Source organism: Arachis stenosperma, chromosome 5 (assembly GCF_014773155.1).
Source record: "Arachis stenosperma cultivar V10309 chromosome 5, arast.V10309.gnm1.PFL2, whole genome shotgun sequence".
Lineage (NCBI taxonomy): Eukaryota > Viridiplantae > Streptophyta > Magnoliopsida > Fabales > Fabaceae > Arachis > Arachis stenosperma.
This window is the reverse complement of record NC_080381.1, coordinates 119,844,236-119,863,784: the sequence shown is the minus strand read 5'-3', so window position 1 is coordinate 119,863,784 and position 19,549 is coordinate 119,844,236. Positions and strand designations below refer to the sequence as shown.

General features: G+C 33.7%; 1 protein-coding gene and 1 non-coding gene across 3 annotated transcripts; both read left to right on the top strand.

Moving 5' to 3' along the window:
* The first annotated feature begins 3,953 nt into the window (after positions 1-3,953).
* LOC130981918 (cycloartenol synthase) lies at positions 3,954-11,789 on the top strand. 2 transcript variants are annotated; one of them, XM_057905679.1, is made up of 18 exons: positions 3,954-4,151; positions 5,364-5,549; positions 5,890-5,979; positions 6,060-6,254; positions 6,390-6,474; positions 7,182-7,348; positions 8,037-8,225; positions 8,614-8,727; positions 8,981-9,103; positions 9,181-9,303; positions 9,385-9,483; positions 9,809-9,865; positions 10,186-10,232; positions 10,337-10,480; positions 10,638-10,815; positions 11,138-11,218; positions 11,489-11,572; positions 11,676-11,789. In XM_057905679.1, exons 1-18 carry the CDS (start codon positions 3,954-3,956, stop codon positions 11,787-11,789), a joined length of 2,274 nt encoding a protein of 757 aa, XP_057761662.1. The 2 variants fall into 2 exon arrangements, with proteins under 2 accessions (XP_057761662.1, XP_057761663.1); XM_057905680.1 differs by having other exon boundaries at positions 3,954-4,170; positions 5,425-5,549.
* A 7,280-nt stretch (positions 11,790-19,069) lies between these two features.
* On the top strand, positions 19,070-19,177 carry LOC130983920 (small nucleolar RNA R71). Its single transcript, XR_009087888.1, has one exon. It is a non-coding gene; the product is annotated as a small nucleolar RNA R71 (small nucleolar RNA).
* The last annotated feature ends 372 nt before the right edge of the window (positions 19,178-19,549 follow it).

The following is a 19,549-nucleotide window of genomic DNA, read 5'->3' as shown; positions in this document are numbered from 1 at the left end:
AATTTTCTTTAGAGCAGACTGGATCGGACCAGTTGAGGGTTTGATTTTCAGTCGAACCGGCCAGTCCGATCCGATTCTTACAACATTGGTAAGAAGGGTTGCCAATGAATATGGTTGGGTTAATTCCATTCTAATCGTAGTTGTAAGAACTGAACAGGTGATCGAACCGATCAGGCTATTGGTTTACTATTTTATTGGTTCAACTGATAAGTTACTGGTTAAACTGATAGAACCGGTCCTACATAAATAAAAAATATAAAATAGTCAAAAGTCTAAATTAAAATTTAAAATAAATATCTTCACTAATATTTTAAAAACAATTAAACTTCAACAAATTATAATTAACAAGTTATAATTCATTATCATTGAATAAGTATATAAAATTCTAGTATTTTTTCATAACAAATATTTTTTAATTTTATTTTCATACTAAAGTAACTATTTATTTCAATAAATAACTAATTAATTTATATTTATTATATTTTTTTATTCATAAATAATATTTAATAAATATCATATAATCATAAGAAGAATAATGATATTGTAATTAATATAAATATTTGATATTTTTATTTATATATTTAATAACATTTATATTAATAATTATGAATAATAAAAAATATAATTAAGTTAAATATAAGTGAGTATAAAATTAAAATAATATATTAACAAAATTATTGTATATTTTTATTATATAATTAATAATTAGCATATAAAGTAACAAGGAATAACATAAATTAATGGCAAGGGAAGCATGCAATAACATGGAGGACCCATATTTAAGCCACATATTCAACAATTTTAAAATTTTTTCTAGAACGGTTCAATTAGACCGGCTTTTTATCAGTTTTTAACAATTTTGACCTATTCTCATCGGTTTTGAGCAGTTCTCATCGATTCTAACCCTTAAACCATCATATCATTGGACCAGACCAGTTGAGAGTTCAGTTTTTCAATCAAACTGGTCGATCCGATCCGATTATTACAACACTGGTAGCTAGGAAGGGTTGCCAATGAATATGGTAGCATTAATTTTATTCTAGTCATAGTTGTAAGAACTGAACTGGTGATCGAACTGGTCAAACTATTAGTTTATTGTTTTATTGGGTTAACTGATAAGTTATTAGTTAAACTGATAAAACCGGTCATACGTAAATAAAAAATATAAAATAGTTAAAAGTCTAAAATTAAAATTTAAAATAGATATCTTCACTAATATTTTAAAAACAATCAAACTTCAACAAATTATAATCAACAAGTTATAATCCAGTTATCATTAAATAAGTATATAAAATTCTAGTATTTTTTCATAATAAACATTTTTTAATTTTATTTTCATATTAAAGTAACTATTTTTTATTTCAATAACTAACTAATTAGTTTATATTTATTATATTATTTTTATTAAAAAATAATATTTAATAAAGATTAGATAATCATAAAAAGAATAATGATATTGTAATTAATAAAAATATTTGATATTTTATTTATATATGTTTAATATTATTTATATTAATAATTATGAATAATAAAAAATATAATTAATTTAAATATAAGTGATTATAAAATTAAAATAATATTAATAAAACTATTGTATGTTTTTACTATATAATTAATAATTAGCATATAAAGTAACAGGGAATAACATAGTTTAGTGGCAAGGTAAGCATGTAATAATATAAAGTATTTTTAGAATATCACTTTTGATACTTTTAAGAAAGACATTAATCTAAAATTAAAATCTGTATTCGAGTTAATTGATAAAATGAAACCGGTATCATTTTAATAGAGAACTAATAAAATTTTTCTATTTATATAATCATATTAACAAAATAATTAAAAATAATATAAAATTTTAATTGAATTAAGACTAAATATTAGTTATACCATAGTTATAAGAATCGGACTGGACCGGTCGATTTGACCGAAAAACCAATGAACCGATAGTCTTACTAGTTCGATTTTAGCTTTGGACCGAAGAAAAATGTAAACCGTTTAAAACCGGATAGTTCGTCACAAACCGACGGATTCAATACAATCTGTGAACCGACCGATCCTATGGTGCTCCCAACAAATGCAGGTCTGGAGCAATGGGTATCAAACCCATGTCTCCTTACAAGGCAAGCATAAAAAATGCCACCAGGCTAGTGTGTTCATTTGTTAATTTATATGCTAATTATTCTATATATTATATACATACACAACTGAATTATTTTATATTTATTTAATTTAATTTTAATTTTATCCTCAATTTTTTAATTCTTTAGAATTTATAGAATTATTAAAATAAGTATAAAATATTTTAATATTTACATTTACATATTAAAATGTTAGTAAAGATATTTATTTTAAATTTTTTAGAGTATTGAGTTAGTAGGTCTTCGAAGATTTCGACTTAGGACTAATTAGTAGGGACATATAAGCATCACCACTAAATTTCACATGATAAATTAATGGAGGGATGTAATGTGTTCATCGTTTACTATCTTAAAGGACCAAATTGATATTTTTTTTCAAGGGCTAACTAATCTGAAGTAAAAAATTGTAAGGATGGACCTAATTGTCACTTTATTCAATTTTTTACTATTTTATATTTTTTATTTACGTACGACCAGTTTTATTGGTTCAACCAGTGACCCACCGGTTGAATCAGTGACCCAATGATCTAGTAACCTGATCGGTTCGATTCTGACAACTATGTACAAATTATACTTTTAATTTTAAATTATTATTTATAACAAATAATCTCGGAAATATTTATATATTATCTTATAAAATTAAAATAAAAACTACAGTTGAAGATGATCTGAGGTTATCAAAACCCATACTAATAAGTGATAACAATTTGCTATTTCTTAAGGTGAAAGCCTCCCGGTTAATGGTGGAGTCAGCAATAAATGTACCCAAACCCAAAACCACGTTTTGCTCCAAGACACACACTGACTGGCCCATCATTCATGGCGGCGATTTATCTTTGCACGCTCCATCTGTCCATCCAATCCCCCACCCCTATATTACATGGTCCCTAAAATAGTAAAAATCTTTTTCATATATCCACATTAAAAATATTATATATCAAAAAAATCAACTGTCAAATAAATTATATATTTTATATAAGTAGTTTATCTAATAACTATTTTTTTTCATATATAACCTAATTCGGATTATAACAAATATTGAATAAATATACAAATAAATTGATCCAATAATCTTAAAATATTTTTGTTATTTTAAAGATATTCGAGACATATTAGTTCATTTATAAGAAAATTAATTTATCTTATAATAATAAATTTTAAAATTTATTATTTTTTAATAAAATTTGTTAGTAATTTATTTATTGATATATGTATAAAAATAATTTTAACGTTTTTAAAATAATAAAAATATATTGAAGATTAAAATACGTAATCCAAAGTTTATTAGGCCAATTTATGTATTTATTCATAAATATTTAAAGGTTTAGCTAAATATTAGTATTATGTGAATTATATGGTAAAGATGTAGAGATTTCTTTTTATGGAATGAAAGAGAAATTAAAAAATTTAGGACCTATATTTTAAACAACAATAAAATAATAAAAAATAAATATAAAAAATTTATACTCTTTTTCTATACAACTTAAATCTGTGTAATAGATCTGTATAGTAGAATGTCCCTTAGTATTATTAAGAGTTTTTAATTTTTTATTAAATATATAATAAATACATTAAAAACTATAATTATTGCATAAAAGGTATCAACAGCAAACAACCATTAGAGCCAGGTCAGCTTCTACAACGTCGTGTGGCTTCTTCTTAACCCTGTGGCCTGTACTTACTCTCATTCCTACATACTTTCCTTCACATCCATTTCCATTTTCACTTTCGTATTTGCAATTGCATTTGCATTTGCATTTAATCTCTGTCACTTTCAAACTTTTTTCCATTCTCGTTTCGTTTAGACCGAAGAGAATGTGGAGGTTCAAGGTTTCCGACGGCGGAAGCCCATGGCTTCGGACACTTAACGATCATGTTGGCCGCCAGATTTGGGAGTTCGATCCTAATCTCGGATCTCCAGAAGAGCTCGCTCAGATTGAAGCCGCTCGCAAGAGTTTCCGCGAGAATCGCTTCGAACACAAGCATAGCGCTGATCTCCTCATGCGCATTCAGGTACTCGTTTCTCTTTTATGTTAATTTCCATTCGAGTTTTGATTATTTTTTTTTCTTTTGCGATTAGTTTCTTTGTATTTTTGGTTTTGGAGTTAATCGTTGCGTGTTTGAGTTTTTGCTTTCCTCATTTTCTAATGTCATTGCCAAAGATAGTAAAGACGAAAGAATTAGTAATTATAATAATGATGATAATTCTTGGTAGAACTTATAATAGTGATTATAATTGTGCTTATAGTCATAATTACAATGGTACATGCATTTTTGTCACATTTTTCTATTTGGCGTTGTTTAGGCGGCATTTTATCGATATTTTAATTTAATTTTTAAGTTGAGTTGGTTTTTGTATGAAATTGTGCATCTTTGTTTTACTTCGAGGTTTCATGACAAATATGATTCCGCTGGTCACTGGCCATTTGTTAAATTTTATTTTTATATTAAATGTGGTGATTGTCGAGTAATGTATTTTTATGCTTTTTCGATGAATACACTGCTAGTGACTTTGTATTGTTTGTCTCTTTCATGTTTTATGTATCACTCAATTCTTTTGGAATGATCATATTGAAGTAAATTTGTTTTATTTATTTATAATTTATACTTTATAATTTTTTATTTCTTTTTATTTTTAAATAAAGTATCAAAAATTGCAAGAGCATTTGATTAGATTAGTGGTCCCTGTTTGATAAAATTTAAGGATTAGACTTATTAATGATTCATACTTTATATAGAGAAGACAACATATGATATGTTTGAATAGGTGGGTCTAGGACGGTAAGATCATGAGTTGTTTTCTCTGCTACATTTGGGTGCGGAATTAATCCTTGTGCAGTTCTCAGCATTGTGTACAAAGTTGGTTGCTATTGGCATAATAATCCCCTCTTATATAAATTCTGTTTTTAGTTGTGGTTTTATTCGCTGTTAAGTAGTCAGATATTGAACTAGTTTATTAATTTCTTAGAAAATTGCAGCAGCTATTACTATACTGGGTACTTGTTTGATATTTATTCCTTCTTTGAATGTGGAAATCAATTCAGAAGTGATTTTTAAATCTTTAAAGTGAGTGCATTTTATTTTAGATAATCATTTTATCATATTGTTATACTGGGAGGTTGTACATTATATTTTGTGCTTTGTTATGGTATCAAAGCTATAAGTTTCTGATATCAGAAATTCAATCCTTTTAAGTTCAATGATGTTTCTTACAAAACATTGTAGTTTGCAAAAGAGAACCCAATTAGTGAAATCTTACCTAAAGTCAGAGTGAAAGATATTGAAGATGTTACTGAAGAGACTGTGACAAGAACATTAAAAAGGGCCATTACTTTCCATTCAACCCTCCAGAGTGACGATGGACACTGGCCTGGAGATTATGGAGGTCCCATGTTTCTTATGCCTGGCTTGGTAAGTTTTGTTTTGAACACTTAATCTTTTTTCCTGTGTGAAATTTTTTTCTCTGTTAATTGCTATATTTCATATATTATGACCTTGAAACACATGCTTTTTGACAATACTGAAACTTCAACCTTCAAAATTGTGTTTGAAATTGTCTTCCCTCCCAACTGTAACTGTAGAACTCAAATAATGTTTGGGTTAATTGCTATATTATGCATATTCTGGCCTTGAAACACATTGTTTTTGACAATCCTGCAACTTTTGCCTTTAAAATTATGTTTGACATTGTTTTTCTTCTGACTTGATAACTGTGGATATCTAATACTGTTTGGGATATCCAATCAAACAGATAATTACACTTTCTGTCACTGGGGCACTGAATGCAGTCTTAACAGAAGAACATAAAAAGGAAATATGTCGATATCTATATAATCAACAGGTAAGAGTTTTGTGCCATCCTTCTCCCTAATCTTTGGGTTTGTCCTAGAAATTATTCTCATTAGTTAACTGTAACTACAGAACAAGGATGGTGGATGGGGTTTGCATATTGAAGGTCCAAGCACCATGTTTGGCTCTGTCTTGAATTATGTTGTTCTAAGATTACTTGGTGAGGGACCAAATGATGGAGGAGGGGACATGGAGAAGGCACGTAACTGGATTCAATCACATGGTGGTGCTACTTACATAACATCATGGGGGAAGATGTGGCTTTCAGTTAAAATCTTAGCCTACCTTTGAGTCTTTTTATTTTTTATTTTTAAATTTTCATCATATGAATATTAAGACATTTTTAATAATTTTACTAATGTATATGGTGTACTTTTTTTATTTTCTACTTCCTGATTATAGGTGCTTGGGGCACATGAATGGTCAGGAAATAATCCCATGCCCCCTGAGATATGGCTACTTCCATACTTGCTCCCATTTCATCCAGGTTATTATGCTTTATTCTATTTGTTTATCCATCAATATGCTCAGAGAGAATACATAAACTAACATACAGGTAAAAATATTTCCAATTTAGGAACAACTGGCCACTTAAGTGGTTATCAATGTTAATGAACTGTTACTTAAATGATAGATTGTCTCTAAGAGTTCATTTTTCTTCCACGCTTTGCAGTTGAGTGTTTCTTGTTAGGATGTTTACAAATGGATCAAGTTTCTGATATGATTAGCTTTTGTATATTAGTTGGATTTTTTACCCCAGGAGTAGAGCAAATTGCAAGATGATAGTGAGAACTCCTTTCAACTTAAACATAAAACCTGATCTTGTTGTTGGGGAGATACATATATAATTTTGGGTTGAACAATATGACTTAATATAAAGTTTTACAAAAGACTTCCGATGTAACGTTTGTGCTGGAATTTATTTGTTGTTCAATCTGAAAACTTTTGTGTCATGATTAAGTACTGTATATCCTGGTTGCTGAATAAAAGGCTGGTATAGTAGTATGTGTAACTTCATGCAGTGTATGCAATCCTTATTTCTTAAGAATAACTTCTATTGTTGATTACTTATATAGAGAATCATTTTAAAATTAGTTTTCTATGTTTATTGTAATTTTTTTTGGGTGAATTATCTTAAATACTGTTTAATGTTATATGTATTTTTCACTGAGTTATATTTTTTGTGCTATATAGGAAGGATGTGGTGTCATTGCCGGATGGTCTATTTGCCCATGTCCTACTTATATGGCAAGAGGTTTGTTGGTCCAATCACACCAACAGTGTTATCTTTGAGAAAAGAGCTCTATAACATACCATATCATGATATAGACTGGGATAAAGCTCGTAATTTGTGTGCTAAGGTTAGTGATGCTTGTAAGTTGTGAAAATTTTTTGAGCTTCCACACTTAGAATTTTCTCTTGTAGTTAACAATTGCATGGAAATAGAATCTGCACTTTGTTCCTCGTATTGGCTTCTTTTTCTCATCAAAATCATATGTTGATTATCTTGTTGAATTGATACCAGAACTTATATCCAAGCAAAACCAATTACTATTGTTTATGCCCACATAATACCCATCTACAAACTACAGTGGCAACCATTACGTCACTATTATTACTGGCTACTTTGTTTGCCACCCCCTTATCAACCAAGCAATTACTAGGATACTTCTTATATGTTTATCATTGTCCTTAGAATAATGCCATTATAAACCACCATTATAGCATGTTATTTCTATTTTAAAGCACTGATTCTCCCAAAAAAAGCTTTACCTGATAGGTGATAATGCAATAATAGTTTTTATATATTTAGTGTCCTCTATTGTTTGAATTTTGAAATTCTCCTTTGCTTGAAGCTTGAGTAATGCAGAGGCTCATTCCTTTTGTGATGAAATTAAACTTGTGTGAAAGAATATAGGTGGAAAGTGTCAGATTGTTGGGAACTCCGTCAATGCGGCATTGCAAATCAGCATTTGATTTCTCTAAAATTGTTACCAATTTAATTGTGCAAAGATAACGTTACAAGAGGATTATCTTTGTTTCATGCAGGAAGACTTGTACTATCCTCATCCATTCATTCAGGATGTTCTTTGGGCCACTCTACACAAGGTCGTTGAGCCCATTATGATGCATTGGCCTGGAAAAAAGTTGAGAAAAAGGGCTCTAACGACTGTAATGAAGCATATACACTATGAAGATGAGAATACTCGATATATTTGCATAGGTCCTGTAAACAAGGTAATTATTGAGAGGGGAGTTAGGGAACAGGAGTCACAAGGTTTCCCTTCAACTATTCATTGTTTCTTAACTTCCCACCCTTTGCATTAGGGTATTAGAAATCTCCTCCTATTCATCTTTGGATAACTTCCTTCTCTGATGACCAAAATAATTGTTAGGCTTTGGTTACATATTGATTTACTTTTACTGTGTTATTTTCATTTAGTGTTGAACTGTTGATTATATTTTTTGTGGATGTCTAAGCACCTCTTCGTTGTTCCTATTATATATATAGCTAAATGGGGACTTAATTAGCAAAAATACTGACAATTTTTATTCATTTATTTTTGGGGATAAAAATGAAATACTAAATATCTTGTTAATGTTATTCTGCATGGTTCTCAATCAGGTGTTGAATATGCTCTGCTGTTGGATAGAAGATCCAAATTCAGAGGCCTTCAAGTTGCATCTTCCAAGGCTTAATGATTATTTGTGGATTGCTGAAGATGGCATGAAAATGCAGGTCCACATATTAGTCAACCTATTCTCTCTTATCAGAGTGATCAGAAGATGTTTTTGATGTAATTGGACATATTCACAGATGATTAGGAATGATATGGACGTAAAATTGATATTTATATGGTGCAAAATAAGTAATATGTGAAACTATTGTTGCAGCATTATTGGGCTTTTCTTAAGGTCATATAATTTACTTGTAACTAATTTTTGTTAAAGCTTACATCATAAAATTTACTTTTAACCAATTTTTGTTGCAGGGATACAATGGAAGTCAACTATGGGATGCTGCATTTGCGGTCCAAGCAATTATTTCATCTAACCTCATTGAAGAATATGGCCAAACTATTAAAAAAGCTCATTCATTTATTAAGAAATCACAGGTAACTTTTACACTTTTATTACTATTGTTGCATCAGTTCACCCTTGTTGATCAACATTTCTCTTTTTCTTGCAAAAGGTTTTAGAAGATTGTCCAGGTGATCTTAATTATTGGTACCGTCACATTTCCAAAGGTGCTTGGCCTTTTTCAACTAGAGATCATGGATGGCCGATATCTGATTGCACATCTGAAGGACTAAAAGTAATTATTGATTGAAAAAAGTAGAAGAAATTGTATTTGTTTAATTTATTCTGCCACATTGATAAATATGCTACTTTTCAGGCTGCTCTATTACTTTCCAAAATTTCACCGAAGATTGCTGGTGAGCCAATCGAAATAGAGAGGCTATACGATGCTGTTAATGTCGTGCTCTCATTGCAGGTAATAGACTCGTCTTGGCTGAAGCTAGATTATTTGAATAGTTTGAGAAAATAAATCATTCATAGATTGGTGGAAGAAGAAGATCTTCATGTTATCTTTTTCTTTCTTGTAAAGATACCGTATCCTTTCTCTATTTAACCTTTTCTTTCTCATTAATTTGTTCATTTCTTCTATCAATTTTTATTTATTTTAAATATCTTGTGTGTCTGACTGTGATCCATGGTGCATGAGCAAATAGCTTCCTTAAAATTTATTGAATCTGTTTGAAGAATCAATGTTATTATCCAAAGATGTATTTATTAATTTTATTTTCCCAACGCTACAGAACAAAGATGGTGGCTTTGCAACATATGAACTCACACGATCATATAGATGGCTGGAGGTAACTTTCTTTTATGAATAATTAGAAATTAGCCTACTTGAATTACACCATGTGAATAATAAAGTATGAAAATCTGCTACAATATAGTCAATTCTCCCTCTGCCATCTTTGCTCAAAATTCATTTCTCAATTCGGCAAGAACATGTATTTGAAGTTATGCCACAAAAGCTACAACTTTGAAATTGTTGTTTGTGAACAAAACTTTTTAGCCTTTCCTCTAGATTTTGGAATTACAGCTGACAAGTTGATCCTGAAAATTTAGGAAGTTGATTTTGGATTAAGATTAGATACACACTTAGATGAATGCTTTCTCTTGTCAGATAATAAATCCAGCGGAAACTTTTGGTGATATAGTTATTGATTATTGGTAAGCTATCAAATGCTTGTTCAATATAAATTTTTGCATTCCTCTCCCTATTCCTTAACCCATCATTTGAATCTTTTAATATTTCTATTTGCTATATGCTATAGTTATGTGGAATGTACATCAGCCTCTCTGCAAGCATTGGCATCATTTCGGAAATTATATCCCATGCATCGCCCAGAAGAAATAAGCCGCTGTATTAAAAAAGCCACTGCGTATATTGAAAGCGTTCAAGCTTCAGATGGTTCATGGTTTGCTACTCCCATTTTAGAAACCACTATCTTCAAGTTTTTTTTTTCTATTGATTTGATTGTTGATTTATGCATCATGTGGTTTCGACCTCTTGCTTTATCATGAATGGAACTGTTAGTTTAGTAGACCTCTAAACTACTCAAATCTGCTTAACAGGTATGGTTCATGGGGAGTTTGCTTCACCTATGCCACATGGTTTGGGATAAATGGGTTGATTGCTACTGGAAAGAGTTACAGTGATTGCCCAGCCATCCGCAAAGCTTGTGAATTTCTGCTGTCTAAGCAACTTTCAAATGGTGGCTGGGGAGAGAGTTATTTGTCTTGTCAAAATAAGGTTAATTTTATTGCTTCTAAATGCTAATATCATTTATTTTTCTTCTTAAAAATCCCTAAAACTACTAAGTATTTGCTTGTGGGAGAGTCTTTTCTGAGTAGTGCATGCATAAACATGATAAAGAAGTTGCCGAGATTATAACTTTCTGGGAAGTGTGTAGGAAGGAAAGGAGAGTATAAGACGATGAATTTTATGAAACTGATACAATTTTGATATAACGTATTGCATTTTGTTTATAAGTAACATTCAGTTAGAATACTCTATTACTTTCAAGAATCTAAAGGCTGAGAGTTATAGTTTTTTTCCAATGTCTGTCTTTCAGGTGTATTCAAATCTTGAAAACAATAGGGCTCATCTCGTAAACACATCGTGGGCCTTGCTGGCTCTCATTGCTGCTGGACAGGTATATACAGCAAAATATTTGCTACTTTTGTGCTGCTGCCATGGTTTTGAACTGATTAGTTTATTATTGCACCAAATCCATTCCTCATTAAAGTAGGATAATTTATCATTTCGATAGTTTTTAAAAAACTTAAATAGCTTATATATATCCCACCTGCGTTGATGCATGTATTATATAAAACCCATGGCAATGCTTTGAAAATTCACGTTATCTTGCATTTTTCTTATCATATAGTTTTATATTTCACGTGGAATGTAAATGTGTGAACAGGCCAAAAGAGATCCAAAACCATTGCACCGTGCAGCCGCATATTTGATAAATTTCCAGATGGACAATGGTGACTTTCCACAAGAGGTATTGACTTCAAAACCCCATATCTTGCATTCTATATTTAATTTAAATTGTTAAAATAGCAAAAGAAATCAACTAAATCAATGTTTCTTTTCTCTCTTGTTAGGAAATCATGGGGGTGTTCAACAGAAATTGCATGATCACTTATGCTGCATACAGAAACATATTCCCTATCTGGGCATTGGGCGAATACAGATGTAATGTGTTGCAGTCTCGTTAATCTTGCTACATCCGGAAGCTGTCTGAATTGTTTCAGTCTTAGATCTTGTTTCCATGATTCCCTTGAACACTTCATGACTAAATTAGTTTGGTAGTGAGCTAAACAAAGAGCTGACTTGTGGAGTATTGCAATGTTAAATAAATAGAGTTAACTAAATATAGGATTAGAACATTTTGCCAGAGTTCAGATGTTAGAACAATAATAATACAATGGGAAATTTGACTAAAATCTTGGTTGAATGTGGGTTCTTCCACCAGTTAGCGTGAAAGATGTTTTTGTTTGCAAACTACGCTTCAGCTCATTTTTAACATGTTTGGTAGAATAAAATTATGTAGAGCTACATTTTGACATTTTTTTAAGAGTGCTAGGGACAACAGTTTTTGTGATTTGTAGCCATCAATTAGTCATCACTAGTATTTTTAATGGTGTAAGATTATATCCAATGGTGTGGGATTATTCACTTTTCTTTTACTGGTTAAGTGCTGGTCAAATTTTAATAAAAATATTTGGTTCCTAAGACTTTTTCTTTTTTTTTTTGGTCTTGGCTATATTTCACATCTATTTTTAATATATAAAAATAAATGGATAAGTTTACTGTTACTTTTAAGACATCTTTCTTCTCCTACTAATACCATGTCAGCAACATTACTTATTTGGCAAGATTTTAGAATTAACCACTCAATTTTTGCCAAATCAGCTATTATTTTCAAATCAACAGACAAATAAAATATACAAAAAAACTAAAAAACTACTTTCTGGATGAATCAAGTCATACTTTGATAACATTAAACCAGACACATTCATCTCTTCTGACTACTCTCCTGATAACAAGTTAAAAGTTGCTTAATTATAATATGCATGTGTCACACTAGTGCATAATAAAATTTACAAAAGTGTATTGAAAATGTTATGTTTGTTGTGATAAGAATGGGACGTGGATGCCCATTCCTATGTGGAGCTTACTTTTTCAAGGAAGAATAATCTTAAATGTATGTTAAAATTAGACTCCCCTATACATGTATAAATAGAGGTCTATTGCCTCTGAGAAAAACACAAGCAAACAATAATAATCTTTCTTTTACGGAGCAATATTTCTCTCTCTCTTTTATACTCTTCTCTCTCTTTATATACAATACTACTTATATTAGTAATATATAAGTTACTTTTATTATATCAAAATAATTATATTAGTGAACATTAATACAAGAGTTTTATATTTATATTTCTCTATCTTATATTTATATCTTTCTTATTTATTTATTTCACAACACGTTATCAGCACGAGACTCTAATCAAATTTTTAGGAAAACTCAGGTAACAAATTTTCATTATGTCAAAGCTCTCTCATCTTGAATTTAATGCTCTTAATATATCTGGAAATAATTATTTATCATGGACACTAGATGCTGAAATTCATCTTGATTCAATGGATCTTGGAGATACCATTAAGGCTGAAAATAATGCATCACAGAAGGATAAAGCCAAAGCCATGATTTTTCTTCGTCGTCATCTTGACGAAGGATTGAAAAATGAATATCTCACATTAAAAGATCATGCAGATCTTTGGAAAGACTTTGAAGAAAGGTATAATCATTAGAAAACGGTGATACTTCCTCAAGCCCGATATGAATGGACGCACTTGTATTTACAAGATTTTAAATCCATTAATGAATATAATTCTGCAATGTTTTGAATCACCTCACGAATGAAATTATGTGGGGAAAAGATAACTGATCATGATATGTTGGAGAAAACTTTCTCAACCTTCCATGCCTCGAATGTGCTCCTACAGCAGTAGTATCGAGAAAAAGGGTTTAAAAAATATTCTGAGTTAATTTCTTGCCTTCTTGTTGTTGAACGCAACAATGAGTTGCTTTTAAAGAATCATGAAATGCGTCCAGCTGGCGCCGCCCCATTTCCTGAAGTAAATGCGTTCAATCATTACCCCAGAAGAGGTAAATGGCAAGGTTCTGGTAGCAAGAAAAATTATGGAAGGAAAAGGAATTATATTCAAAAGAGAGGATCTCACTAGAAGTGGGATAAAGAAAGAAATATCGGGCAGAATAAATTAATAGAGGATAAGTATTTCCGTTGTGGTGGAAAGGACCATTGGTCACGTACCTGCTATCCCCCAAGGCACCTAGTCGATCTTTACCAGGTGGTGCACGAAATTGTGATCATCAACAATGGCACCAAAAAGTTGGTAGTGCTCTCAAACGTGAATCATACTTTGTCACAACTCCGCACAACTAACCAGCAAGTGCACTGGGTCATCCAAGTAATAAACCTTACGTGAGTAAGGGTCGATGCCACGGAGATTGTTGGTATGAAGCAAGCTATGGTCATCTTGTAGATCTCAGTTAGGCGGATTCAAATGACTATGGAGTTTTTGAAAATAATAATAAATAAATCATAAAATAAAGATAGAAATACTTATGTAATTCATTGGTGGGAATTTCAGATAAGTGTATGGAGATACTTCGTCCCTGTTGAATCTCTGCAACATACTGCTTTCTTACTTTCAATTCTTCATACTCCTTTCCATGGCAAGCTGTATGTAGGGCATCACCGTTGTCAATGGCTACTTCCCATCCTCTCAGTAAAAAAGGTCCAAATGCTCTTGTCACAGCACGGCTAATCATTTGTCGGTTCTCGATCATGTCGGAATAGAATCCATTGATTCTTTTGCGTTTGTCATCACGCCCAACAATCGCGAGTTTGAAGCTCGTCACAGCCATTCAATCCCTGAATCCTACTCGGAATACCACAGACAAGGTTTAGACTTTCCAGATTCTCAGGAATGGCCGCCAATAATTCTAGCTTATACCATGAAGATTCTGATCAAGGAATCCAAGAGATATGCGCTCGTTCTAAGGTAGAACAGAAGTGGTTGTCAATCACGCGTTCATAAGGATGGATGATGATAAGTGTCACGGATCATCACATCCATCAGGTTAATGTGCAACGGATATCTTATAACAAGAATAAGCTGAATTGAATAGAAAATAGTAGTAATTGCATTAAAACACGAGGTACAGCAGAGCTCCACACCCTTAATCTATGGTGTGTAGAAACTCCACCGTTGAAAATACATAAGTGATGAAGGTCCAGGCATGGCCGAATGGCCAGCCCCCAAATGTGATCAAAGATGTAAAATCTCAGATGTCTAATACAATAGTAAAAAGTCCTATTTATACTAGATTAGCTACTAGGGTTTACAGAAATAAGTAATTGATGCAGAAATCCACTTCCGGGGCCCACTTGGTGTGTGCTTGGGTTGAGCTTGAGCTTTACACGTGCAGAGGCTTCTTTTAGAGTTAAACGCCAAGTTGTAACATATTTTTGGCATTTAACTCTGGTTTTCTGGAGTCAAATGCCAGTTTGCGTCGTCTAAACTTGAACAAAGTATGGACTATTATATATTTCTGGAAAGCTCTAGATATCTACTTTTCAACGCCGTTGAGAGCGCGCCATTTAGAGTTCTGTAGCTCCAAAAAATATATTTTGAGTGCAGGGAGGTCAGAATCCAACAGCATCAGCAGTCCTTTGTCAACCTCCTTATCAGAGTTTTGCTCAGGTCCCTCAATTTCAGCCAGAAAATACCTGAAATCACAGAAAAACACACAAACTCATAGTAAAGTTCAGAAATGTGAATTTAGCATAAAAACTAATGAAAACATCCCCAAAAGTAGCTATATCCTACTAAAAACTACCTAAAAATAATGCCAAAAAGCGTATAATTATCCGCTCATCACAACACCAAACTTAAATTGTTGCTTGTCCCCAAGCAAATGAAAATCAAATAGGATAAAAAGAAGAGAATATACTATAAATCTCAAAATATCAATGAAGAAAAGCTAGCCTTGCCATGGTGGATGACTTTTCGGCTATTTTGTAGAATTCAAGAGAGATGACTTCATGAACTTCTACTTCCTCTCCAATCATGATGCTATGGATCATGATGACCTGATCCACAGTAACTTCAGATCGGTTGCTAGTGGGGATGATGGAGCATTGGATGAACTCCAACCATCCTCTAGCCACATGCTTAAGGTCCAGTCTTCTCAATTGAACCGGCTTGCCTCTTGAGTCTCTTTTCCATTGAGCTCCTTCCACACATATGTCAATAAGGACTTGGTCCAACCTTTGATCAAAGTTGACCCTTCTAGTGTAGGGGCGTGCGTTTTCTTGCATCATAGACAAATTGAACGCCAACCTCACATTTTCCGAACTGAAATCTAAGTATTTTCCCCGAACCATTGTAAGATAATTTTTTGGATTCAAGTTCATACTTTGATCATGGTTCTTAGTGATCCATGCATTGGCATAGAACTCTTGAACCATTAGGATTCCGACTTGTTGAATGAGGTTGGTCAGAACTTCCCAACCTCTTCTTTGGATCTCATGTCGGATCTCCGGATACTCATTTTCTTCAGCTTGAAAGGGACCTCAGGGATCACCTTCTTCTTGGCCACAACTTCATAGAAGTGGTCTTGATGGACCTTTGAGATGAATCTCTCCATCTCCCATGACTCGGAGGTGGAAGCTTTTGTCTTCCCTTTCCATTTTCTAGAGGTTTCTCCGGCCTTAGGTGCCACAAGTGGTTATGGAAAAACAAAAAAGCTATGCTTTTGCCACACCAAACTTAGAATATTGCTCGCCCTCGAGCAAAAGAAGAAAGAAGAGAAGAAGAAGAAGAGGATATGGAGGAAAGGGAGAGGTGTGTGGTTTCGGCTAAGGTGAAGAAGAGAGGGTTGTGGTGCGTGAAAATGAAAAAGGATAGAGGGGTTTATATAGTGAATGGAGAGGGAGTAGGTTCGGCCATTTAGGGTGGGTTTGGGTGGGAAAGAGATTTTGAATTTTGAATGTAGGTGGGGTTTATGGGGAATAGTGGATGGATGTGAGTGGTGAAAGGGTAATTGGGAAGAGAGATTGAGTTGATTGGTGAAGGGTGTTTGGGGAAGAGTGTTATTGGATTGTGTGAAGAAGAAAGAAGGCAAGTTGAGGTAGGTGGTGATCCTGTGGGGTCCACAGATCCTGAGGTGTCAAGGATTTATCATCCCTGCACCAATTAGGCGTGTAAAACACCCTCTGCATGCAATCCTGGCGTTTAACGCCAGATTGATGCTTGTTTCTGGCATTAAACGCCAGCTCTATGCTTGTTTTGGGTGTTCAACACCAGTTTGCAGCATGTTTCTGGCGTTGAACGCCAGTTCCATGCTTGCTTTTGGCGTTTAACGCCAGCTTTCCTCAGAGTGCAATCCTGGCGTTTAAACGCCAGAATGCTACTTGTTTTTGGCATTCAACGCCAGAAAGATGCTCTGTTCTGGCGTTGAACGCTAGAAAGATGCTCCTTACTGGCGTTTAAACGCCAGTAAGCCCTTCCTCCAAGGTGTGCTGTTTCTTCTGCTATTTTTGATTCTATTTTTAATTTAAGTATTTGTTTTGTGACTCCACATGATCATGAACCTAATAAAACATAAAAGAACAATAAATATAAAAATAGAATTAGATAAATAAAAATTGGGTTGCCTCCCAATAAGTGCTTCTTTAATGTCACTAGCTTGACAGTGGGTTCTCATGGAGCCTCATAGGTGATCAGGTCAATGTTGTGGATTCCCAACACCAAACTTAGAGTTTGAATGTGGGAGTTCAATACCAAACTTAGAGTTTGGTTGTGGCCTCCCAACACCAAACTTAGAGTTTGATTGTGGGGGCTTTGTTTGACTCTGTATTGAGAGAAGCTTTTCATGCTTCCTCTCCATGGTTGCAGAGGAATGTCCTTGAGCTTTAAACACAAGGTAGTCCCCATTCAATTGAAGGACTAATTCTCCTCTGTTAACATCAATCACAGCTCCTGCTGTGGCTAGGAAGGGTCTTCCAAGTATGATGCATTCATCCTCATTCTTCCTAGTCTCTAAGATTATGAAATCAGCAGGGATGTAAAGGCCTTTAACCTTCACTAACACGTCCTCTACTAATCCATAAGCTTGTCTTTGTGATCCGTCTGCCATCTCTAATGAGAATGTGGCAGGCTGTACCTCAATGATCCCCAGATTCTCTATTACGGAGAGAGACATTAGATTGATGCCTGACCCTAGGTCACACAGAGCCTTCTCAAAGGTCATGGTGCCTATGGTACAAGGTATTAGGAATTTACCAGGATCTTGTTTCTTTTGAGGTAATGTTTGTTGAACCCATGTATCTAGTTCATTAATGAGCAAGGGAGGTTCACCTTCCCAAGTCTCATTACCAAACAACTTGGCATTCAGCTTCATGATGGCTCATGGATATTGAGCAACTTGCTCTCCAGTTACATCTTCATCCTCTTCAGAGGAGGAATAGTTTTCAGAGCTCATGAATGGCAGAAGGAGGTTTAATGGAATCTCTATGGTCTCTATATGAGTCTCAGATTCCTTCAGGTCCTCAATAGGGAATTCCTTCTTGTCTGGGAGACGTCCCATGAGGTCTTCCTCATTGGGATTCACGTCCTCCCCTTCCTCTCTAGGTTCGGCCATGTTGATTATATCAATGGCCTTGCACTCTCTTTTTGGATTCTCTTTTGTATTGCTTGGAGAGTACTAGGAGGAGTTTCAGTGATTTTCTTACTCAGCTGGCCCACTTGTGCCTCCAAATTTCTGATGGAGGACCTTGTTTCACTCATAAAACTTAAAGTATCCTTAGACAGATCAGAGACTATGTTTGTTAAGTTAGAGGTGCTCTGCTCAGGATTCTCTGTCTGTTGCTGAGAAGATGATGGAAAAAGCTTGCTATTGCTGAGCCTGTTTCTTCAACCATTATTAAAGCCTTGTTGGGGCTTTTTGTTGATCCTTCCATGAGAAATTTGGGTGATTTCTCCATGAGGAGTTATAGGTGTTTCCATAGGGCTTACCCATGTAATTCACCTCTACCATTGCAGGGTTCTCAGGATCATAGGCTTCTTCTTCAGAAGATGCCTCTTTAGTACTGTTGGATGCATTTTGCCATCTATTCAGACTTTGAGAAATCATGTTGACTTGCTGAGTCAACATTTTGTTCTGAGCCAATATGGCATTCAGAGCATCAATTTCAAGAACTCCCTTCCTCTGAGGCATCCCATTATTCACAGAATTCCACTCAGAAGTGTACATGAATTGGTTATTTGCATCCATGTCAATAAGTTCTTGAGCTTCTGCAGGCATTTTCTTTAAGTGAATGGATCCACCTGCAGAATGGTCCAGTGACATCTTAGGGAACTCAGATAGACCATAATAGAATATATCCAAAATGGTCCACTCTGAAAGCATGTCAGAAGGACACCTTTTGGTCATCTGTTTGTATCTTTCCCAAGCTTCATAGAGGGATTCACCATCTTTTTGTTTGAAGGTCTGAACATCTACTCTAAGCTTGCTCAGCTTTTGAGGAAGAAAGAACTTAGCCAAGAAGGCCGTGACCAGCTTATCCCAAGAGTCCAGGCTATCTTTAGGTTGTGAATCCAACCATATTTTAGCTCTGTCTCTTACAGCAAAGGGGAAAAGCATGAGCCTGTAGACTTCAGGATCTACTCCATTAGTCTTAACAGTTTCACAGATCTACAAGAACTCAGTTAAAAACTGGTAGGGATCTTCTGATGGAAGTCTATGGAACTTGCAGTTCTGTTGCAGTAGAGCAACTAGTTGAGGTTTCAGCTCAAAATTGTTTGCTCCAATGGCAGGGATTGAGATGCTTCTTCCATTAAATTTGGAAGTAGGTGTAGTATAATCACCAAGCATCCTCCTTGC